Below are 24,002 nucleotides of genomic sequence, written 5' to 3' on the forward strand. Positions count from 1 at the left end.
CGACACCCACCAGCCAATTTGTCTCCAGGCTGTAATTTTATTATTTTTTCGACTTGGAATTAGCGCTGGTGTAGGAAATTAGCTCAATCAAATATGTTATAATAATAATAATAATAATATAATGAGTTATTGATTAGATTGGGTTCATTTCAAGTTGCCCTACGTCAGCAGGAGCAAAGCATTTAAAAACAAACACTGACGTCCAGTGGCCATTCTGAGTAACTGCATGAACTGAAACGTTCCCAGACTTCAATATTTTTATTCCAATATCATAACACCATAAATCCATAGAATATTATAGTGCTTGCAATTTTACTATAATAAATTTACAAATATGTGATATTGTACGTAATGGACCATCATTAATTAGGTTCAGAGATCATGGTCACCTCTTTCTACGGCAGGCATAAAGGAATAATGAAATTAACGCAAATAAAAATACATTTTATTACATTAAAATGCATTTATTGCAACTGAATACAGATAAAAAAAATGATCATGCTTAACAAATCAAGTGCATTCATATTTCATGAATAGTGCAATATATTGATTATTTTCACAATAGTGATCAAAAAAGTGTAATGCATTCCACTGGATTCATAATCAACTAAAAAATGCCATCACTAAAGTGCATTTGTTAGCTTTCAGCGTTTCTGATTGGACGGCAGCTGTCAGTGAAGTTCAAAGTTTGAAAGAGAAAGAAGATGCTAAAGCTATGAGGAATACTTTTGAAAGGGGGTTGGATGTGATGCCGCCATTTTGTGCGTTCACAGCCCACAGTGCTTCCTGTGTGTGACGGCACACACCACGCCACCTTTGGGCCGCAACGTGCCCAGGTCGCGGATGTCCAAGCTCTGACCCGGCATCAGGGCGAAGTCGAACCTCTGCAGCAACTTGGCCATCACCACTTTGGCTTCCATCTGTTGACAAAGTTCTCATTGCATTGCTTGCTAACGTCTAATTTTACTGTTCTGTTTTGTTGTTTAATCACCTGAGCAAAGTTCTGACCCAGGCAGGAACGCGGGCCGAGAGAAAAGGGGTAGTAGCAGTAATAAGGCCTTGTGTAAAAAAATAAAATAAAATATTAGAATTGTGTATATCAATAACAAAGGTTGAGAAGCCACATTATTGGATAGAAGTCATAATTACTCCTTACTTGGGAGCATCCGGATGAAAGCGATCTGGGTTAAATTCCAGCGGATTCTCAAAGAACTTCTCCATTCTGCTGGACACGTATGAGCTGAACTGAATAACACACACAAAATAAAAACTCTTCGCTCATCCTTGTCTTACTTTTTTTTTCCCCATCCACAATCAATTTGAACGCCTTACGATACAAACGGCTCCGGCTGGAACACGGATGTTGTCGACGACGATGTCGTTGATGAGCTCACGGGATGTTCCTGGAGCTGTTGGGTAAATCCTCAAAGTCTCTTTTAGAACCTTCAAATGTAGAACAACGAATTTAAAGAGACATATTTTCAATTTCGATGCTATACTAGCTTCTCAATCCACCTGTGAGAGGTAAACAAGTTTCCCAAGATCGTCGTAGCTAATTTCTTGCTTCATCCCGATGACATCGTCCACCTCCTTCTGAGCTCTATGAAACAAAGAAAAATTAAAAAACAAGTGGAGTCAATTTTGTTGTTGTTTTTTTTAGCGTTCTTGTTTTGCACTTTTCCATGATGTGCGGATGTTTGGCAAGCTCCATGATGCAAAATGCCAGCTGGTTCGCCGTGGTTTCCTGTCCTGGTAAAGAAAAAAATCAATAATTATGAATAAAATGAACAATTAATGAACATGATTTCTAAAAAGGCTAATCTTTGGGGAAAAAAAATTGCTAGCATGTGATCTGAACTGCTTTCAGCTTCTCTCATGTCACTAGATTAGCTAATTCGGGAGGGAATGCAATTCAAAAGCATCACCATGGCAACAATAACAGCCCACATGACTTCAATCGGATTAGAAAAAGTCTCACCGGCGATGAAGAAGGTCACAAAATTGTCCAGCATGAACTCTTCGTCTTCTTTGGTCATGCTTTCCTCTGAAATTTTTTTTTTTTTTCAAAAAAGAGGAAAAAACGGAATTAGATTATTTTTCAAAATTGTTTACTATAAAAATATCAAGTTCTAAATTGCCTCAACCACATCAACACAAACCTTTTCCGGCCGACTTGATGATCTGCGTGAGGATGTCTTTGGGCACGTCGCTGCCTCTTTGGATGTCCACCTTCCTGTTGTGGATCCACTCGGTGCCGGTGGAGCGCAGCAGCTTGCACGCGGCGCGCACTTCCTCCACCACGGCCCAGTTTTTGGGATAGAACTGGAAGAAAAGCAGTAGATTATTTGAAAAGGGAATAGGAATGGAAAAAGGAATTTTTTGAGAGAAACTAAACATGTACCTGAAAGAAGACGTTGCGTAAGTTATAGACCATCCCTTGGAGGCACGTCTCGATGGCGTTGGGGAAAGGCGTGTCCTCCAGGTGCTCTATATCCATGCCGAACGCCACCTCAACAGACAAACCTCGACATTTACAAACGACCTTTAAATATTTGTGTTGTTTCGTTTTGCTTTGATGTGACGTAGCCAACCTTGACGATGACATCCAAGGTGACTCGGTTGACCATCTCCAGCATGTGGGCCTCCGACTTTTTGTCGGCGATGTCGGACAGTTTTGTCATCAATTTCTCGGCTCGCTCGTTGAACGTACCAGTTAGACTCCTCAAGTACCTGCACGTGTGTGTTAACACATATTTTGGGGCAGAATGAATCAACATACGTGTGCTTTGTTCTCAAACGTGATCATGACGTAAGTGTGGTAGGTTGACCTGTTTGATTGGATTCTTGTGTGGTTGTTTGTGTAAATTACTATCAACTGTGAATACCACACCTTACCTTATGTAATACTTATGCAACAAAAAAAAAACATTGGTTATTGATTGACTGTTTGCGAGAGCAAAAAAACTCACAAGCTACTAAAGGCGGGGTCAATGATCCGCCGTTGTTTATACCACTGGTCATGGTTCCTCGCTGTTACCAGCCCATTTCCCAAGAACCTGCAAAAAAAATACACATATATAAAGAATATGCATTTTATCTATCTGGCTCCACGATTCACCTTTGACCAAACATGCTGAAGAGTCGCTTGTGGAGGAACAGGTCTTTGGGATACTTGGAGGACATCAAGATCTCCTGAATGCATCACATAACAGGAAATTATTTCAAAGTAGAGCCTGATCACGGTTTTGTGTCATCCAAATGATATTGACAAAAATAGTTATGTGTGCAAAAGGGATTCATTTGAACCTTTATGTGTTTCATTCATACATTTGTACTAATTTGACTGTACCTTGACTGTTTCTGGGCAGGTAACAAAGATCATGACGAGATGCAGCATATTGATCCTGTACACTGGTCCATAACGCTCGGCCCTTTCAAAATAATATCATTAATGGTACTGTCAATATTGATCATTATTATTATCATAATAAGTTTACCATTCCAGAAACAAGTCGTGTGGCAGACCGTCGTTTTTCATTGTCCTCGCAACATGTGGAGAATGCCCGAAGAAAAAGCTTAAAAATAATAAATAAACTTCTCAGAGGTGAACTGCGGCGAGCACGCAAAGTTTTTTTTTTTTTTTTTTTTTACCTTTCCCTTGGTGGTCCAGGTATGTGATCATACTTCAGGTGCATATACTTGACGTAGGCGCAGAAGCAGAGGAATGCTAAAAACAACACAAATAAAAATAAGCCGGCCATATGCCAGGCTAGGGTGACAAAAAACGGTAAAAGAGCCATTTTTAAAAAACAATTAAAACTCGTCCTTGCGTATGAGGTTCGTCGGTATTTCTGCAAAGGGGAGTTGCAGGAAAAACTCCAATGTGACGTCATCATGGGGCGCCTCTCTCAGCAAGTTTTTTAATCTCCCGTTTTGTTTTGAACTTTGATTAAGCCCTAGCAAAGTAAAATTATCTTGCTCGAATACGGATCGAATAATAATATGACCCCCCCAAAAATTTTTTTTTTTTACTTAATTTAAATTCTAGTCAGTGAAAATGCGGGTACTGGAGGACCATTAAATTCTCAAAATATATTACTTTAACAATGAGTTACATTCAGTTTAAATTGACTCAACGTCTCCCTTCTTCTAATATGATTTTTCGAAACTAATAATAAACGCAAACACGGCATGTATATAGGCAAATACTGCCACCCAGTGGCCACTATCAGTAACTGCAACAACAACCAGACAGCATGTATAATATATTTAATTAAAAATGTATTGGATGGGATGATATTAATTATACCAACATATATTGTGATTTTCTCAATAAAAACATCTTCAATGGTAGGCCTGCTGATGAGCTGTGAAAATGGATGTAATGTATTTTAAACAAGCTACATGAAAATCAAATTCATATACAGCCCAGTAAACACTTGACATGCAGAAAGAAAAGAAAAAGGTGCAACCGCTCAGTCAGAGCATCATTCAAAATGGCGCGATCAGTCTTACGTCCCCCTTAAAATGATCCTCTGCTCGTCCCGTGGAGCTTTAACAGCGTCCACCCACCAGGACTCGGCGGCCATGTTAGTTTGGGGCAGGCTTGTCACTGCTCTGTTCATCCCTTGTATGATATCTCGTTTTGTTGCGTTACTGACGTCCTCCTCACATGAAGTCATCGGAATCATTGCCATCCTGCCCAGGGATGCATTTTTACATATTAGCCTTATTGAAATGTACAAGCCCATTCGTGTGGCGCAAGTGTGCTCACCTCGTTGGTTTGCATGTTTTCGCTCTTCATCAGCGAAGTGTAGCACCTGGCCGAGGAAAAAAAACGACAATATGTGAATAGATTGAAAATATCTGGAGGGTGAGGGAAAAAAAATGATATAACGGCAAGGGCATGCCGACTGACTTGAGCTCGTCCATCTCCTTCTTCTTCTTCTGCTCTTCTTTCTCGCGTTTCTTCTGATCCTGCAGCTGAGCTTTCTTCTCGTTACGCTCCTCACGGTCCCTCGACTCCTTCTCGGCTGCTAAATCCGGGTAGCGCTCGTCTTTGGTCTTCTCCAGCCGGTTCACAATCTCGTTGACTTTCTTCTCCACCGTCACCGTCTTCACCTGACAAAACACCAGCTGTCAACTAGGATTCAGAATGAGGAGGCGACGACGTCCCACGATCGCTCTACCTCTTTTTGTCGATGGAAGCCGATCTGCCCCACGTCCATGTCCCCCGTTTTCTTCAGGTTGGCCCACGGCGTGTAAACCACACTGATGTTGTTCATTTTACACCCTGAGGCGACACATAAATGCATATTCAAGATACATCATGACAACCACGAAATATTTTCATATTTTTATCACTGTTAGACCTTGAATGCTGTTGTTTTTCACCAGTTGCGCACAGTCAATCAACACCTCCGGAGGAATATCGTTGATAGTCACACCCTAGAACAGGCAAAGAAAGCATCCGAGGAGGCAAAATATAACAATATTAAAAAGACAAATGACGTCATCTATTTACCTTTGGTAAGCGGAGATAAACGTGAGCCGAGGACAGTTTATCCACATGAAACCTATGAGAAAATGAAACCTTTTAATCCCTTTAGCAAGAAAGCCCCTCATATAATTTCAATGCATAAACTTTATTTATTCAATATAAATTTGGATAATATTCAGATTATTATGCTCACCAGATGTCTTCAGGCCAACCGTACTTGATCAGATCTTCGTCTGGAGGCAACGTAATCAATTAAGTGAACATTCAACAATACATAAATAGCTTTTATATGGGTAAACTTACTTTCATATTTGTCTTTTCCCATGTAAATGGTGTAGGGAGGCTCCACCACTAAAATGGAACAGAGATAGCAAATTATGATATCATGGGAGCAAACCAGGCTAGTAGCTAACAACCACAAACTCACCAGCACTTGTGAAGTAAAAGACCATTTTGAAGGATATGTTTAAAGAGGTGAAATAATGAAATATGGACGTGTGCCCAACAAAATGGTTGGCTTAAAAAACGAAGTATTTTGAGACTGACTTGTTGTCACTTTGCGCATGGGGAAGGTTGAACTCGGAAGTTGTTATCGGGCAGCGGAAGCATATTCTACCTTACCTCCAAAATAAAATCTATTAGGAATGATTTAAGGTTTTTTTTTTCCCACGCACATTTTAAAGTTTATTCATCTAAGATTTTATTAACCTCGTAAGATATTTGACAAGGCCTCGGAAGCTGTTTCTAACAGTAAAAGTTATACGTTACATATACCACTTCTGGATTGCTGTTTTGTCTATTTTCAGGTATTTTTGGCACATTTTTAAAACGTTACAAATGAGATTTATAATAAAGGTCCAATAGTTTAATAGTTGGCGTTTTTAATGTTTAATATGTGAACGCACTCATCGACAGGAAGTGTTTTATTGTGGTACATGGCGCGAAATTCCACTTCCGTTTTAGGATGGCGCGCCTTTGAAAACACACGGAGGAAGTACGGTCAAGGAGAAAAACTAATGCCCAAATTTCTTTTATTTTACCACATTTCCATCACTAAAAGTGCGCTAAAGTCATCGACAACCTAAACGGTTTTTAGGTAAGCAACCCTACGTGTGTTTCATCTTTTAATATCGTCGTGTTTTAGTTCGATAGCTTATCTCAAAGCGTTTGTTCGAAGGATTTATGCACTGAAAAATGTTAAATGTGAGCGCTTATCTCTTTTTTTTTTAATTAATACAAATCTTTTATTATATTTCCAAACTCTCTGCCCGGCATACCTACGTTTTATTTAATTTTATCCAGTATTCCCGCCAATTGTAACCTTTGTATGTGACAAATCTGATATTGTTCTACATAATGATAATATTTGTCCACATACAGGGAAAAAAGGTTGCGAAAATGATGCTCATGAACACTCGGAAGAGAAAGCTCTCCTCTGTGGACTCGGACAGGTGAGCATTTTCAAAGTTTTATGGACAGTTGGTATTGAATTTGATATACTTGGTTGTCCTGGCAGTCACCCGGCCAAGATGAGTGAGACGGAGCCATCGCCCCTCAAGCGAAGATCTCCCAGGAAGAAGCCAGACGTGAATGAGAGTTTGAACAAAGAACATTTCCCATGGCCGAGGAGATCTCCTCGAAAAGCAGCAAGTGAGAAGGAGACATCGCCCCTCAAGCAAAGATCTCCCAGGAAGAAGCCAGATGTGAATGGGAGTTTGAACAAAGAACATTCCCCGTCGCCGAGGAGGTCTCCTCGAAAAGCAGCAGGTATCGATGTGTTGGAGGAAGGAAGAACCTCAGAGTCGGCTGCTTTAACAACAGTTTCATCCGTGCTTCTCCTTAGGCCTTCCGGTCATGCTGGCAACGATGACAAGCTCCTTCTACGGGCCGAAAAAGAGTGTTTATCTCACGCCTCTGGAAAGGAAAGCAGTGAAGGAATCGCTTCCAGTTCCTCCTCCAAGCCAGGGCAATAAGATGGAGAAGAAAAACAAGAAGGTGACAAAAGGCAAGCAGGTCAAGGTGGTGACGGTGCGTAGCAGAAGCTACAGTGAGAAACCCAAGACCATCAAGCTGTCCACGATGAATGGGAGCAGGTCGATGCAACTTTAATAAAATCTAGCACCCTAAATTGCGCTACTTATGAATTTTTTTTTACTTCAGCAATGCTATCGAGAAGGCGCCCGAGGGCAAGAAGCCCAAACCCAAGCTTTTGGTGGGCGCCGCCTTCTTCAGCACGGGCAAGAAGCATTCCTCAATGTACAAGAAGGCGTCCAAAGGCCAAACTCACAAATCCAAAAGTCAGGTGGTGGCCGCCCAGCCTGAGAAAAAGCAAAAGCAGATGAATCCCGTGAAGGTAACAAAGGATGAGATGAAGTTTGATTTCAAACAAGACCTGATGACTTTTTTTCTTGTGATCCTCAGATAGCCGTTCAGCCCGTGGAGAAGAAAGTTGAGGCGTCGAGGAGAAAGTTTGACCCGAAGGAATTTGAGGAGTGTGACAGCAACTTGCCAGCGAGGTGCTCACTTGACACTTTTAGTTGGATTCACCATTTTCAGACCTCTTGTGTGGTCACCTAAATATTAGGAACGGTTCCTCACCTCACTATTGATCCCTATTTTGTTCCTCAGTCCTCCTAAAGCCCTGGCTGACAATTACCAAATCACAAAGGAGCTAAAAATTGTGCTGACAAGGATTCCGATTCAAGCATCCTTTCTTTCTCAGGTAGCTTAGCTTAGCATTCAATATGTCCACATTTGTTTGAATCTATTTGAAAAAAAAACTTGTCTTGACCAGGATGGCAGCTCCAAGCCTCTCTGTGACCTTGGAGACGCTCCTGCCTCCACACCACCCAAAGGTCAAATACCTCCATGGTTCCCTCAAGAAGCTTCCATAAATCCATTTTCTTGATTTTAACAAAATAGTTTTTGCCCCATCCAGAATCTGTGGCAGTGTATCCCATCTTTGGATCCGTTTCCAAACGGTGAGCCATTTTTTTTTGTCCTTGCAATGTCATGGATCGACCTTTTTTTTTGATAATCCAACAATGTGTCTTGAAGTTCCAAGAGCTCCCCCACTGGCACACCATCCACCAAAGAGCGTCCCACCCGCAGGAGGAAGGAGAAGCAGGACGCCGACCAGCTCATCATTGTACGTTGGCTCCTTTTGAGTCCTTTTTTTTTTTTTTTTTTTTTTACTAACTACGCTTTGCCGGCAGGACGCAGGCCAGAAGCAATTTGGCGCCGCCGTGTGCGGCTCATGCGGGATGGTGTACAGCGCCGACAACCCGGAAGACAATTTCCAACACGAGCAGTTCCACCAGTGCCTCCTGGACGCCATCAAGTTTGTGGTGAGGATCTCATCGAAGAACTTTGGACTATCTGTGGAAAAAGCGCTTCAATATTTTTTTTTTCCAGGGTTGGAAGAAGGAAAGGGTGGTGGGCGAGTTCTGGGATGGAAAGATCATCCTGGTCATGCCAGATGATCCCAAATATGCTGTCAAGAAGGTACGAGCTTGAAGGACATTTCTTTTCCGCCATTTTGCATATCATTAGAGTTTTTATATATTTTAACAAAGGCGGACGAGGTGCGTCGCATCGCAGACAACGAATTGGGCTTCCAGCAGATGGCGCTGAGCAGACCCTCGCAGGCCAAGACTTACTTGTTTGTCAACGACGATCGGATGGTGGTGGGCTGTCTGGTGGCAGAACCCATACAGAAGGTCATCATTTGGGAGCGAGCAGAATTAGCATTTTTTCGCCAAGACCTTGTTTGGTGAGGAACTCGTTGTATCTCGTAGGCCTTCCGAGTGCTGGAGCAGCCCGATCAGTGCAAAGACATGACCAAGGATGACTTCATGGACCGGCACCGGGCGTGGTGCTGCTCCACCGTGCCGGAGAAGGCGCTCTGCGGCGTTAGTCGGATTTGGGTCTTCAGCCTGGCCCGGCACAAGGGCATCGCCAGCCGCATGCTGGACATCGTCAGGTAGGCGGCCATTTTGGCATCCCGCTCACAACATGGGCGATGATGTTATTGCGTAATATTCTGTTCCAGGAGCACCTTCATGTACGGCTGTCTCCTGACGAAGAACGAAATCGCCTTCTCTGACCCCACGCCGGACGGCAAACAGTTTGCGACGACGTACTGCGGCACGCCCACGTTCCTCGTCTACAACTTTATCGCCTAAAGTGACCCGAGAATTTTGACTGAACGACTCCGGTTTTGAGAGAGTCCGTTTGATCAGTGTGTTTTTTAGCTCAGGTTTGAGTGTTGTATATTTGCTGTGTTTTTGTTTTTTTTTGTCGATGTTTATATGGAAATGACTTCCTGTGGAAGTTTTTGCCAGTCCGAAACGTGTTTTTAAACCGCAGGATTGATCACATTTAAGTTGTGTTATTTTCAAAGGGGAAAAATTGGAACAGAGAGAATCTATGCTGTTGTGAGTTTGAATAAAGTTATTTTAATTCGCCGGACTTGAGTTCTTATGAACAAAATAAAAAAAAAAGAATATAAAAGCCAATCAAAAATGATCTTAGCTTAGCGTCTACAAGAATAACAACAAAGCAGCACAAATAAACATTTACAAGTGACATCATCAGGACACTCAAACCTCACAGGCTGCTCTTGTTTTGCTCAAGCGCGTTGTCCTCCAGCGCCTGCACGATCTGTGTCGCCGAGGGTCTCTTCTTGGGGTCCTCCTCGGTGCACATGTAGAAGAGCTCCGTCATCTTCTTGTAGGACTCGCCCAGCTCTTGGCCGTCCAGCGGCGGCCGCGTGCCCAGCTGGGCGTAGTAGGCGTCTTCGTCGAAGCTGTCTTCCATCGACTCGTCTGAAAAACGAAGCGCTGTGAGTGGGCTGCTTCACCTCACTCTTCATCTTCCCACATGTTCTCCAAAAATCTCACCTTCATCTTGCTCCTCGTCATCCTCTGGCATATCCATGTGAGGCATGGCCAGGGTCATCATCTCCCACAGGGTCAGGCCGTAGGCGAAGATGTCGGCCTTGTCTGTGATCTCGCCCCCCTCCAAGGCCTCCTTGGGGTTCCAGGGCTCCGTGCCGATGTACTCCGCCTTGGGGTCCGACACTGACCGAAAAACAAAAATCTCTTTGTGCTCAATCTGATGAAAGCGCGTATTGTCCCGGCCAGTGTTGCACCTACCTGTCATGTTCTCATCCAGCTGCAGGGACACGCCCACGTCGCAGATCTTGACGGCATCAAAGTTGCCCTTGATGACCACGTTGCAAGACTTGATGTCGCCGTGCAGCAGTTGTTTTTCGTTGTGAAGATACTGCACAAAGAGAGAGGGGATCACAACTTGGAATCACACTATTTCCACGAGTCGGCATGTTTTTAAACCTGTAGTCCACGGGCCACGTGGAGCGCCACTTTTTCAACATCAGCGGCGGGAAAGGCCCGAAGACCGTCTTTTCTGCGCTTCTCGATGAGGTCGTTGAGCGACTGCTCGCCTCCGAATTCCATAGCCAGACACTCGGAGCCGTCTTTGGCCGTAGCCAGCGCACGGAAACCTGCAAACATTCAGTCAGGACAGGGAGATTGGATATTCTATTAGTTTTAACGAAAGCGCCCAGACTTTCGTCTCTCACCAACAATGTTGGGATGGTCGATCCCCTTGAGGACGTTTGCCTCCTCCTTTAGACGCTTAAGGTAGACTTCAGCCTGTTTGCTGGCACATTTGCTGTTGAGCTTCTTGATGGCCCAGGGGGACGCGTTGGACTTTCCCACTCTGGAATCAAATCGATACGATAAATTCAATTAGAGAGCCAATTTATGTTAAGAAGGTCACCTGTCCATCAGGTAGACGCTGACTCCTGTCCCACAGCCGAGCTTCTTCATGAACGGTGAAGCCGGGATGTTGATGGGGCTTCCTCCGCTTGCAAAGTTCCTGATTCTGGACATCTGAGGAGTGGTGAATCCAGCCATGCTGTTGAATTAAAAAAAAAACAGATCGTTTACTGAGATTTACATCCATTCATTCATTTTCTATAGCACTAAGCCCTCAGAGTCGATTAATGTTTGCAATTTTGAATTCTTCCTGTTTTGTTTTTGATTGAGTGTTGTGCATTTAATCTTGCATTAATGTGATTAGAATAAATAAAATATGCATGTGACGAAAACAATATAAAACTTAGCAGACGTCATCAGTAATGAAGCTAACAATCCCTGGACGACAAAAAATGGCGACAAGCCAAGTCACTGTTGGTACAGCGAGAAGTAGCATTTGAGTGTGTATTGTTCAAAGTTGTTGTTTTAGTAAATAAACGCTATATTACTTACTTTTCACAAGGAACGAGAACTAAGCGAGTGAAAATGATCGCGCCGTACTTTTGAAATGTCAACGTAATAACGGAAGTTGACGGAAGCCTCAGAGGGACAAATAGCGCGGTTCTCGTTTTCCTTTTTTATTTTTTATTTTTTTAAATTGGGGTTAGAAAATTCAAAATTCTATGTATACTTTAAAATATAGATATATATGTAACAATTTGCAATTTTATAAGAATATACAATCCTGAAATCCCCTTTTGTTGGCGGAGTTGCCATACAAAAAGATTCCACCAGAGGTCAGTAACGTTGCGAATACTGTACATGCTTTGTTTTCTACGACGTGATGCGGATTGAAACCAAATCAAAACAAACACATTTTCCATCACAAGTCAACTTGGAAAATGAGCTTATTGTCTGGCCAAAAGTCATTTATTATTTCATTAACTCAGTAAAAGCCCAACAATGCAACTATGGTTGTGTTTTTATGATGTTAATCTCCAGCCTCGTGTTGTTTTGTTTCTTTTTATGACTTGGCAGTAATAATAGCTGGAATGGTTTGTTCTTTCTGAGTTGCACTGGAGGACAACACTGTCAGTCAGCAATCTAAGTTATCAATGCAATAAGCACAGTGTGATATTTTTATTTGTCTGCTGAACACCATGGAATTCACCTCCAGGTTCTCCTTCTTCACACAGCCCAGCTTGTCCCCCATCTTATGACCTTTGACCTTGGCAGAACTCTTCCTTTGAGGCCGAGGAGCAGGAATGCGACAACAGGCTCTGGATGGGGAAGACTGTTGCTCTCTGGTTTTTCCTCGCCATTCCTCTTTTATTCCTCTAAAGGGGAAATGAGCTCATGTTTTGTGGTCAACGCAGGCACATGTTGCGGTGCGCTTTAGAACACAAAGATGTGTTAAGTCGTACAACATGGTCACAAGAGGGAAGAGGACCAAGTCGTGTCTCTTTGCACACCTGCTCTGGCCTGATGTTATGATGGATGCAAGCGGAAAAGAAAACATCAGGCTACGGTGATTTATTATGACACCTGCTCAGCAAAAACAATATTTGGTATCTAGAAAAACTTGGGTCACATGATCATGTAGCCCAAGGCATCACTGGATCAGTACGTTACAGCATTTGCCTCTGTAAAAAGGAGATACAATTATTGTTTTATATATTTTTTTGTCACCATGGAAACGTTCATATGTGCAATTGCACCTTTGAGCTGCCAATCAAAAGACATTGCCAGTGAGAAGCCAGCTCACCTGTTTAAACACATTTAATATGTCAGCAGTGCATATGTGGCATTTAGTAGTAAAAGTACAAATGAAACACGGTACATACTTAAATGTTGAACAACTCACGCGCCGTGATAAAAAACACATGTATGACATGCAACTGAGAATGTTAAAAAAAAAAATGAAGACACCTTTAAATGGTTAAGAGGACTTCTCGTTTTCAAAAGGCACAACGTGAAAGGATTTCACCGCAAGTATCGGGGAGATCACATGACCACATCCAATCCCGTGGGAAAACATCAGTCAGACCGCCAGAAATTGGGAATTTTTGGCTTCCTCTGTGCATTAGGAGCACCTTGGGCAGTGCCACAGCAGCTCCTGATTTCCTTCGTGTTTTGTATTTCATACAGAAGTGGAACTTTGGCTTCGCATGTAGCGCAAAAACGAATGTTAGCGCGCGACCACGCTAACGGCTAAACTTCCAATTGGTCCGACTGTGCTGAGAAAAGACGTAGAGGATATCCTGTTTTCGTCCCCGCGGCCGCCAGACGAGACGTGTTGGGATGACAAAGCGGGACAGGGAAAATAAACAAAATGGAGGCCGCGTGTTAGCTTTGGCGACACTTTCGCTCCGTCAGAATGTGACACTTATAAACAAAACAGTGAGCTCTAATGGGAAGCACACTGCGAACATTTGCGAACTAGGAACTCATAGTAAGACAAAAAATGGTGCAGATAGAAGATCCGAAGTCTTTCGCGGCGGTTCCAAGATCAATCTTTCCTTTGAAAGTCTATTTGTCCATCTTGCGACCCCACAACTACCACAACATGTCCAGGCCGAGGACCAAAGGAGTGAATCGGCTATGAGGGGGTCAAAGTTCAATTAGCTGAGGCACGTGACGCCAGCGTCTTCCACGTGGCCGCAATTAGTTTTGCCCCAACCGGAAAAGTTGCACTCATGGATGGCGTCCTCGGTGCCCGCGCACGCTACATCGTCCATCCAGATTAAACCGCTGCCTAAAAAGGAGAACAAGCAAAAAGAAAACACATTAAAGCTAATATTTATATTATCGATAGTGCCGATAACGACTTGAACCTTGTCCGAAGCGTCCCGTCTTGTGGACCTCGGCGGCCCCTCGGTATCCCAGCATCCGGCACACTACGTCGCCGTCCTTCTTGTCCCACACATCATCGCAAACCGTCCCCCAGCGGCCTTCGTGGAAGACCTCCACTCGGCCCTCGTGGGGGCCCGACCCATTCACCAGTCGTACCAGGGTGTCTTCAACTGAGAAGATAAAAGACGAGATTTCACAAGAATTCCCCATGTGCGGGACATTTGTAAAAAAACGTGGCTCGGTTTCAACCTGACACATAAGCACACTGTATTGTTTTTTTTCTAACTTCCTCATAAGGACTTGTTGATGTAAAAATAAGTCTGGTATTAATCTGGACAACCTGGCAGCTAAAATCAAAACTTTCATTTGCTCGCATTTATAAATAGGCAGGACATTAAAATATTATATTACATATTATTGTGTAGAGCGTACGGGCTAACAATGCTAGCATGCTACACACAGGAACGCTGTGACACATCTGCACTACACAAGAACGTGAAGATGAAGTAGAAACATGTGTGCCATTGCTTTGGAGATTTTTTTTTTTTTTTAAGATTAATAATTTTTTCTTTTGAAGTGTATGAAGTCTAATGCAAAGCAGAGCTACAGCACACACTGTACAGTTAATCTGTTTCACCGAGCAGGTGCGCGTTTCACGAGGAAAATCATCAGATCATAAATGTGCCACTTTCAAATCTTTCAACCAAGTGATTGACGATTGATGCTAACCTAGTCTTACTCCGCTGTCACCTTTATCTCCTTTCATCCCTCGTTCTCCTCGATCCCCTGGAGAACAAAACAAGAGGACAGGTCATGAATTGGCTTATTTTCAAAATGGCTGCTTTTTATTGTCTTGTTTGTTTTGACCAAATTCTGGACTCATTCATGTGCTGAAACATTACGGGTTTCACAATTAAGACATTTGGAGCAAACCAAATTAAATTAAACAGAGTCCACCAGCCTGCCTTGAGAGAACCAAAGTGTGAAACGGTCGTAAATGAAATTTCCTCTTATTTGTGGTTTCAGCCTCCATTGGCAGCTCGGTAAGCAAAGCGCCTCGTTTGCTTACAGAAGAAACTTGTGATCCAAAAACCACAGGACCGACCTTCAAGTCTGTCGGGGGTGCTATTTATTGGTCGTTTTCACCCGAGAAGTCTATTTTTGTCGTTTTTGGTTCGATATATCCTTCTCGAAACCGGGTCGCAACACATCTTTCGTGACAAATTTTGCACCTTTTGGTCCGACGGGTCCGATGTCGCCTTTATCTCCTCGACTGCCATCGTCGCCACTGGCTCCTTTGCTACCAGAAAGTCCTTGGACGCCTTTTTCTCCAGGGAAGCCTTAAAGAGACAAAAATAATGCTTATGTACAAGATGAATTTTATCTCACAACAAAATGTGGATAAAATAAAACCCTGTGTTCTTCCAAGTTTCATCTTCACGGATGGTTCGCTTTGCTCTGGGAACAGAACAAGGAACTTTCCCCCCAAAGTGTTCCCACATAACTTGGACGCACACAATTGTCCAACATGTTCTCACAAATTGAACTGGTCCATTCCCAGCATTCCCCGGGCGCCATCATGACATCATTGATGGACGACATCGCCGTAGAAATGCTCCAAAGCTCTTCGCCGGGCCAAAAAGTGGAGAAAACAACAATATTTTTTTTTCCCCGCTAATAAAATCCATTTCCATCACTGTAACGAACGTGTGTGTGTGTGTGTGTGTGTTTACAGTATGCACACTCGAGCGACTCCAAGCTAACACGTTAATGAGGAACACATGTACCCTCTCGTGTTGAGACTGCTCCTCAGCAACAAGTCGCAGACATTTATGGGTATAAATAGACTCTTCGGACATGATTTGGTTTGGCTCGCTTTGAAAGTACAAAACTGATTATGAACCATTGAGAAGAATCAATAGCGCTTGGAGAGACTGGAACTGGAGCGAGGCCTTAGATGGAAGCCAATGGAAATGAGATTAATCTGTTCCAGCCTCGCCCAAAAAACATTTTGTCAAATATATGTGTCTACAAAAATTCTTCTTTAATAAGAAAAATAGCACCCTATATATTGTACTTTATTAAAACAAATATTTATTCATAACATTAATTAGAATGTAAAGAAATTAAATGCACTTTTTGCTTCACTATCGTGCTGATCCTTCTGTTGTGCACGCTTTGGCCACTTGGGGGCAGTATAACACAGACGAGCTGATCAAATTGATTTGGTTGGGCAGTCGGGATTACCGCCGACAAGACAAAATGGCAACCACCGACCCCGAAGTCTTAAGTCGTGTTTTCCCATCGTGTGATTGTGCACGCTGGCGTCACCTTTACCGTAAGACAGCGTGACCACGCCAGCTGAGCAGCTGTGTTGTGTTTAAAGAGCAGGAGGAACTTTGATGCCACTCCAGTCTCAATCCTCTGGTGTGAAAACACACTTGAAGGTCAAACTGGGTTTTCCCAGAGAACCTCTCAGCATTCTTTGACAATTCAGCCCCCTGAGTCACTTGAAATATGATGTAGATGAAAAGTCTCTATATTTTGGGGTGTGTTTTTTTATTTTGATGCATAGCAACACATCTGCAGATGGATTGCATCATAGTTGTGGAGGGAGGGGTTCCAAATATTTTTCATGGTTTAGCTGGCAGATGTGCGGCTTGTAAAAACTGTACAATTTATTTTTTGGGGGGGGATTTCTTCTGTTTTCTATTTCAAGAACATGCGGGCCACGAGGAATCATAATAAACCTCCATTGCGACAAAGCGCAACATGTTCTCGGCTTGTTTACATTTTTCTTTTCCACATTACTTCTTACCTCTTAAACCGGTTAATCCAGGGGCGCCGGTGTGCCCCTGTGGTCCAGTGTCACCCTTCTCTCCTTTTGGTCCTGCAAAAAAAGATGAAATTAATTTGTGTGTGAGACCCACAATGGCAAGACACTTCATTAGGTACAGCAAATCTTCCTTTATGAACCTCCTAATGGCACGTTTGGCTTGTTTCACATGGTGCCGGGAAACCATTTTGGTTGCCTGGCACAGTAACAGACGCACCCAAGAATTATTCCACATAAGTCTAAAATGTTGGCACGCGAGCAGCATTATGCTCACGAGTTACTAAGAAAATATCTCCAGGCTCACGACAGCTCCTCCACCCAGAAAATGAGATTTACGAGGAGCAGTCCTGTAATGAGTCAAGCAAATACTTCACCGAGCTTATTAGCGGCTAACAAGATCTCCGGCTGACCTTCTATGAAGCTGATATTTTTCAGAGCCATGGAGTGCTCCCAGTCCTTGAGACGGAGATCCTCGGCGATGGTGTTCAAGATCTCCATTTCGTTCCGAAGTAGCGCCTCCGTGTGGATGTGGGTCACCCATAGACTGGACGTGTCCTCCGTGATGTTGCTGATCTGAATCTACAGGGGGGGGGAAGGATTCACGTTCAGAATGTGAAGTGTATCAGGAAAAAATTGAAAATATTTACCTGCAGATCGTGTATTTTCAAATGATGAATATTGATGTCATTGCTGACGGTGTGATTGACAGCTCCAACCATCCAGTTGACCTCCTCCAGCTTATCTCTTAGCCCGGTCACCTCACCTGAAGTCTCCCTTTTAAAAAAAAAACACCATATCAGCATGAGCGGTGATGTCACGCTAAGCTAACTCGGCTAACCTGAGCATCAGGTTCTGGTCGTGAAGCCAGGTGGTGGTCCGAGCCACCTCGGCAGTCAGGCCCGTCAGGTTCCTTCCGGCGGAGCTGCTGAACGACGACAGACGTTCATCCAGCTGCACCAGGTAGCCTTCCGAATGCAGGGACTGAGCATGCATGCTTCTAAGCTCCGCCTCCAAACCCTGGGAGCATCCAAAAAAGACAATGAGGTTCTTCAGGGACTTTGTGACTCAACATCTTTGCATCTTAATGAACCTCCAGCACCTTGATGAGAATCTCTAGCTTCTGCAGTCTGTCGCTATGATTCTGGAAGAGATTCTCCAACTTCCAGATGTTCTCCAAGAGGTCGGCCTGATCGGGCGTCTCGTCCAACGTCTGCTGGAGCAGCCGGGAGCGCTCCGACATCTGGGTGACGTTCTCCATCAGCACCTGCTGCTGCTGCGACCATGCCTGGGAGCGAGATACTGCGAGGAGGAGAAATAAAAAAGAACAGTTGTTGTCGAACATCTCTCAGCAACAGAGTAAATGGGTCAGCATCAATCACCCGGCTGGAATTAAGACTCTTGTGTGTAATGGAGAGCAGATGTCGCTCTCCATCCACTTTATAGTCGCATTTCCACCTAAGGCTCCAGGGAAGTTCCTGGCGCTTGTAGTACCTGGAACCAGCCACATTTCTGGACTTTTCGAAATGACACCACTTCTCGTGTGTTGAAGTAGCGTGGCAACTTTTGCCCACCGTGGAGATGTTTTACGGTATGACATCATCTATGCAAAACAAGGTGGTGGTGGTGGGGGGGTCTGCCCTCAGGGTCCAAAAGTGCTTAAGAGAAGACCTCCACAAGAGAACAAATGACTCGCAGCTCGTTATGCGTGTTAGGTTTACTCCAAATGACCCGAAACCGAGGAGGCTAATTGCTAAATGATGGTCTGTCTGCACTCGTGCTAACACATAAAAATCCTTGTAACATGAAAATAAATGTCTTGTAAACTGACTTGCAACAAAATATAAATCCGGTCTGGATCGTCGCAAGCTTTTTTTTTTTGCCACTCTTCAGTAAAAACGACAGCTGCTGCTGTGATTGACAGTCGTGCGTGTTTGCACCTCTTGCGTCACATTTCGAGAACTAAATGGCTCGGTCACAGCCTGTCAACATCTCAGCTGCGCTTTGGAGGAAAAAAAAAAACTTTCCCAGCTCCTTAAATCACATTTGCCCTCTCAAATAACATCACAGGAACATCTCCAGCTCTGTGTTTGAGTTGACCTTGAAATGTAAAGAAGATTCAGAGATGTTCGTGTTGCTTTCAAACAAAGGTCTTCAAGAGCAACGGCTCCCGGATCAGCATCCATGGTTACTAAGCTCCGACTTTAACCCCCTCGCAGCTTGACGTTTATTTCCAAGATATTCTAAGATCCTTTTTAAGACCCATTACATACTGTGCAGCCTATTCCAAAGAACCATAAAATCCATTTAGCCTGATGCTAAGCGAAACACCAAATTCGGGCTAGGAAAAGCAACTTATAACAAATATTTGAACAAAAATGAAAATACTCAGACATATATTCTTTATCCTCTGAGAAGAATGGTACAGTGAATCAATTCGAAGCTGTTATACTGCCCCCTGGTGGCTCAAAACAAAACTGCATTAATGAACTTTCCACAACGAAATCATTTTATAGTTATTCCTATAGGAGAAAATGTCTTGAAACTATTTCTCCCCTCAAACCGCAAGTCAACAAACAACAAACAGCGTTGCTCGGCTTTGATACGGCAGCGAACTGGGCCCAGCTTGTTTCGATTAAAATGAAACTTGGCCGGCCGAGCGAGCGAGCGCTTCGGCAGGACTGCAACACCAGCGAGCGGCGTGTAAATTGCAGCATGTGCGGGAGTTCTGCAGGGCGAGATTACGGCATCATCGTTTCGGGATCGCCAAAGAAGACCTCCATCGAGGCTCGAATACTTGAATGGCGGCCAACTGTGCAACCTGGTTCAGATTCAAACTCTGATTTGTTTTGTTGGTGTGTTTTTGTTTATGGAATTTTGCCCAATGGGAATAAGGAAGATTTTTTTTTTTTTGCCATTATGACATTTATTAGATTTGAGTCACATTTGACAGCATCTCAGAGTGACGGTGTCACATTTACCCTTTTTGGATTTTTCACATCTGGCTCCCATCCCTAAGCCGCCTTTTATCTTCAATCATCTCGTCGTCGGGCAAAGCTTGAAAATATCTCGGGTCTGTTTAAAGACGCGACACATGTGTCATGTATGTACCCGGGCTCGTCAAATCGGACAAAAGGCGAACGCAGACGCCTTCCCGACATTGAAGTCTCTGGAAAGCAGATGCCTGCTTTCAGCAATTTTCTTCTCTTCCAAGCAAATGGCTGATTGTCAAATGTCTCCCAAAAATGATTATCTTGTGGTGTGGGGTGCACACATTCACAATTGCAGCAAAGGCTGTGAGGGATTAACCTGCACTCTTTTTAGCCTGAGTACACGACCATATAAGGGCGAACTCGAGCTTTTTATTTGTCGGACTGCACGCAATTATTATTTTTTTTCGGAACTGCCTTTAGACACGTTACATGGGAGCGGGGGGGGGAATCACGCTGCAATCTGATAGGACCCGCAACCACTACACTGCGCTTATCTATAGAAATGAAAAAGGGAGGGAGGGAGGGGTGTACTGGTGACCCAAGAAGTCAAGTGAGAATTCAAGGAAGAGTCCGGGGACGGCGGGGAACGGTGTGGGGGTTAACTGGCAAACAGGCATTTTTTTTTTTTACATGAGCGTGGATGTAGGGGGCCTCCAGGGAGCAATGCTGGAGCCACTTGGCGCACAAAAGGCTGCTTTGATTGCTTGCTCTTTAGGCAACTCAACTCGTCCTAAATGAGAAAATACCTTCGGACTTCACACACACACACATTTCCACCGTAATGTCTCCATCGTCTTGTTCTTCTTGTCTCCTAACAACGCTGACATTTGCAGTGAGGCCCCTAGCTCAAGGTGAAAAGCCGTAAACACAAAGTAACAAAAAGGAAGTGACCTCAAAAACATAAGTCGTGGGACATCGGGAAGTGATGAGATTGATCGAAAAGGACCTCAAACAGATCCCTGAGGAACTCAACTTGAAATAAATACAGGGTAGAATTCACGATGTACACTTTTTGAGGAGGTATTATCTAGAAGTTGTGGTGGGTGGCGGAACCGAAGGGGCTTCACATTCCGAAACGTGGCCCCCCACTATTGAAGCCCTTCTCTCTCTTCATTGTTAGCGTTTCGCTTTACATTGGACGTGACTTGTTTATGCTACGTGTGTGTTCTCCACGCTAAAGCGCACTGCACGGCTACAGTAACGCGGAAATGAGGTTCACATCACGTTGCCCCCCCCCATAACACCACCTGTGTGTGTGTGTGTGTGTGTGTCCTTCATTGCAAGGCAGCGCTGATGTCATAAGTGCAGAAACTAGAGATGGACATGAAACTATTTCCATGTGCAAACTTATTGATGACAGACACGTTATAAAAATGAAACTTATTAAATCAAAGTCATGAATACACAATTTCAAATGTGAAGTCATACAAAATGTCTTTAATATTTAATTTCTTGTAATCTGATGTTACTTTTGTGCTGGAAAGCGAAGATTTGCAGATTTTAAAAAAACTAAGGCTAGCTAGGTAACAGTAAGCTAGCTAGCTAGGTAACAGTAAGCTAATTGGTAAGTCGCCTTACCGGCTAGGCACAATCCGAAGATGGTGAGGAGCACAAGCACGTAGAGCAACACGATGGCATACTTGATGGCCGCCAAAGAGTTGAGCTGACCGCAGCATTGATCATGTTTCCTGCGCCTCTTTCCAGAACCTGAAAAAAAAAAAGCCAAAACAGTCAGTCCAAAGCTTTTTTAGCTTTAGCGCCAATAGCTAACAGCCAACACAACGAGACATTTGGCTTCCATAACGCGACGCGTTAAGCGTTTGCTTTGGACGCTGTCCCGTCCGTGTCTGCTCTCAAGAATGCTTTCCAGATTCAAAACATCAGATTAGTTTCTTCTCCCGGGAGCAAATTTGACATAAACCGGGACCATGTGCTCAATAAAACAAGGTGATCAGTTGGCATCTTCACCTGTGGGCCAAATGTTATTAAAATCTCATAAAGTGGAACATGACAAGAAATGTCTTCTATAAATTTGACACAAAACAGACAAGTGTGTTGTGATTGAATGAACGATTAACTCATTCACTGCCCATTTTAACTACGCTGGCAGTGAATCAGTCATTATTTATCATTTATTCATATATTTATTTTAGTTAATTGATTTTAATGTATTTATTTTAATAATAAAATTCACCATTACGTTGAATTAGTGGGGAAACTTGACCGGGATGAGCGTCTTGACCTGAATTAATTGATTGTCGATAAATTTAATTGTTTTTTTTTCTTTTTTTTTTCAAAAACGACAAGTTCAGCAAGTCGGGAAGACGACACGACAACTTGGCATCACGCAAACATTTCTATTTCGACACTTAGCTCGCCTCCAAAAAATGTTTACGTTCAGAGGAAGCAAAGCAACTTCTGCATGGAAGTGCACTTTGCCAAGGTTCATTCTCGTGCAAACTTTCTGTTTGCTTAGTCATTATTTTCCCACTTCTTTTTTTTGTCAGAAATATTTGAGGGTTCTCCTCTTCCTCCTCACCTTCATCGCACAGGTTGAGCTTGGACAAATTATGTCCCTCATAGGCGTCTTCGTACATATAGGCGCTCTCCTGTTCCTCGTGCGTACTCAAGTACACGGCCTTGTTCTCCATCTCCTGGCTGGGATTCAAACACACGTTGAGTTAAGTCATATAGAATACGGATAAGAACGTTCCAAGCAAAACAAAACTTCGGACGTCCAAGCGGGGATGGGTCAAGTTTGTGTGCTTAACCTCGTCCTTACCTTCCGTGTGTTTGCCTCGAGAAATATATCTCAGGGAATTTCACCATGCATAATTCATCAACAATACTTTCATCATCTGAGCAAACCTTTCAAAAATCAAGTCGTACCAATGGTGATTGTGAGTGCACAAATTCCCAGGAGGTCGCAATGGATTTGTCGCAGTGGGAGATGTGCAGGGTTTGCACAAAAGCCGTTAAAAGCACTCAGTCCTGACTTTCTCATTAAGGCAACCAGAATGACAGTTGGACTGAAACGAAGGCTGCTAGGAGACACCCCCCCCCCACACACACACACACTACTAGCATGAGTGCTTGCACACCCTGCAAGGTTTGTGTATATGTGTGTGTATGTCTGTGTGTATTCGTGTGTGATAAAGGATGGTGGGAAAGCAAAGAATCAGTGCTATCTGGAACATTCTGCTGTCTCTTGTTTGACAACTTAGAATGAATCACTGTTAAGAAAAAAAGTGTTTTTGAGAAAACAAAAATATTTCTCTACAAATTAACTGGGTTTTTCCATGCTGCAACAATGAGGCACTCTAAAACACAATTTTTGTTTTAGCTTTTGCAATGTAACATGCACACACTCGGGGCCAACGATGAGGCACAGCAAAGCAGCCACACCTTTGGATGAATCATAAGGATGATACATTGGGTACACCTGATTATCATGTGTGGAAAAGAATCATTTAACTCCGGTTCGACTCAACATGACTTGTAGCTGTACCTAATGAAGTGACCCGAATTGATTAACTTTACCCACTCACCTCGTCAGCTGTCAACTGGAGGACGGAGAAAGCCAAAAAGAAATCACAGCTCCAAGAGGCTCATCCTTCCTCCGATTGGACCCCAAACCAAAAGTCGTAGACTTGACAGCTCCCCAAGAACACGCCGTGGAAGGACGGACTGTGCAGGGCTTCTCCTCCAACCTGCTGCAACAACAACAATAGACGGTCGGACTATTGCAGGGGAATATGTGCAACCTCCACGAAAACATCACCACGGTCCACGTGATCCGAAAAGTCAAGCAAAGTCCAGCTGGAGTTCTTCACAGGAGGATAGCGTGTCCATCCTGGGCTGTGCACAAGCGCCATCTAGTGTTACTCAGCGGCGGGTGCAAGGCATTTATGTACCTGCGGTTTTATTGACTTAATTGATCTATATATGTATTTATTAAATATAATTTCAGATGAGGAAGTTTGAAATTTGATTTAATTAATTTAAAGTAGTGTTTTTAACGAGGGTTAGGATTTCAAAGGAGT

At 43.5% G+C, this 24,002-nt stretch overlaps 5 protein-coding genes across 5 annotated transcripts; 1 reads left to right on the forward strand and 4 right to left on the reverse strand.

The window, feature by feature from the left end:
* Positions 1 to 423: 423 nt before the first annotated feature.
* Positions 424 to 3,886, reverse strand: LOC148381503 (cholesterol 24-hydroxylase-like). Its single transcript, XM_088362265.1, has 15 exons — positions 3,652 to 3,886; positions 3,498 to 3,575; positions 3,350 to 3,431; positions 3,119 to 3,192; positions 2,970 to 3,056; positions 2,592 to 2,730; positions 2,402 to 2,509; positions 2,160 to 2,322; positions 1,979 to 2,044; positions 1,677 to 1,749; positions 1,516 to 1,600; positions 1,333 to 1,443; positions 1,157 to 1,245; positions 992 to 1,058; positions 424 to 920 (listed from the first exon to the last, which is right to left on the reverse strand). Exons 1-15 carry the CDS (start codon positions 3,798 to 3,800, stop codon positions 768 to 770), a joined length of 1,524 nt encoding a protein of 507 aa, XP_088218391.1. The 5' UTR covers positions 3,801 to 3,886; the 3' UTR covers positions 424 to 767.
* A 368-nt stretch (positions 3,887 to 4,254) lies between these two features.
* On the reverse strand, positions 4,255 to 6,107 carry ccdc25 (coiled-coil domain containing 25). The gene is made up of 9 exons (XM_088362290.1): positions 5,928 to 6,107; positions 5,804 to 5,851; positions 5,694 to 5,733; positions 5,525 to 5,576; positions 5,373 to 5,448; positions 5,190 to 5,293; positions 4,919 to 5,121; positions 4,775 to 4,820; positions 4,255 to 4,698 (listed from the first exon to the last, which is right to left on the reverse strand). The coding sequence occupies exons 1-9, from the start codon at positions 5,950 to 5,952 to the stop codon at positions 4,669 to 4,671; spliced, it is 624 nt and encodes a 207-aa protein (XP_088218416.1). The 5' UTR covers positions 5,953 to 6,107; the 3' UTR covers positions 4,255 to 4,668.
* A 348-nt stretch (positions 6,108 to 6,455) lies between these two features.
* esco2 (establishment of sister chromatid cohesion N-acetyltransferase 2) lies at positions 6,456 to 9,970 on the forward strand. The gene is made up of 15 exons (XM_088362261.1): positions 6,456 to 6,596; positions 6,881 to 6,951; positions 7,017 to 7,267; positions 7,344 to 7,593; positions 7,661 to 7,853; positions 7,922 to 8,016; positions 8,129 to 8,222; positions 8,295 to 8,355; positions 8,439 to 8,481; positions 8,558 to 8,648; positions 8,716 to 8,847; positions 8,915 to 9,004; positions 9,076 to 9,219; positions 9,298 to 9,482; positions 9,552 to 9,970. The coding sequence occupies exons 2-15, from the start codon at positions 6,899 to 6,901 to the stop codon at positions 9,682 to 9,684; spliced, it is 1,815 nt and encodes a 604-aa protein (XP_088218387.1). The 5' UTR covers positions 6,456 to 6,596; positions 6,881 to 6,898; the 3' UTR covers positions 9,685 to 9,970.
* Positions 9,935 to 11,877, reverse strand: pbk (PDZ binding kinase). Its single transcript, XM_088362281.1, has 7 exons — positions 11,794 to 11,877; positions 11,303 to 11,440; positions 11,103 to 11,242; positions 10,855 to 11,024; positions 10,657 to 10,786; positions 10,402 to 10,581; positions 9,935 to 10,326 (listed from the first exon to the last, which is right to left on the reverse strand). Exons 2-7 carry the CDS (start codon positions 11,437 to 11,439, stop codon positions 10,109 to 10,111), a joined length of 975 nt encoding a protein of 324 aa, XP_088218407.1. The 5' UTR covers position 11,440; positions 11,794 to 11,877; the 3' UTR covers positions 9,935 to 10,108.
* Positions 11,878 to 13,043: 1,166 nt separating this feature from the next.
* On the reverse strand, positions 13,044 to 23,840 carry scara5 (scavenger receptor class A, member 5 (putative)). Its single transcript, XM_088362489.1, has 13 exons — positions 23,741 to 23,840; positions 23,508 to 23,669; positions 22,499 to 22,617; positions 21,538 to 21,666; positions 18,069 to 18,268; positions 17,808 to 17,986; positions 17,617 to 17,743; positions 17,380 to 17,548; positions 16,952 to 17,023; positions 15,366 to 15,473; positions 14,863 to 14,919; positions 14,115 to 14,303; positions 13,044 to 14,035 (listed from the first exon to the last, which is right to left on the reverse strand). The coding sequence occupies exons 3-13, from the start codon at positions 22,608 to 22,610 to the stop codon at positions 13,902 to 13,904; spliced, it is 1,476 nt and encodes a 491-aa protein (XP_088218615.1). The 5' UTR covers positions 22,611 to 22,617; positions 23,508 to 23,669; positions 23,741 to 23,840; the 3' UTR covers positions 13,044 to 13,901.
* Between the last annotated feature and the right edge of the window lie 162 nt (positions 23,841 to 24,002).

The sequence above is a fragment of the Syngnathus floridae genome, chromosome 19 (assembly GCF_059516105.1).
Source record: "Syngnathus floridae isolate MCC-2025c chromosome 19, RoL_Sflo_1.0, whole genome shotgun sequence".
Classification (NCBI taxonomy): domain Eukaryota; kingdom Metazoa; phylum Chordata; class Actinopteri; order Syngnathiformes; family Syngnathidae; genus Syngnathus; species Syngnathus floridae.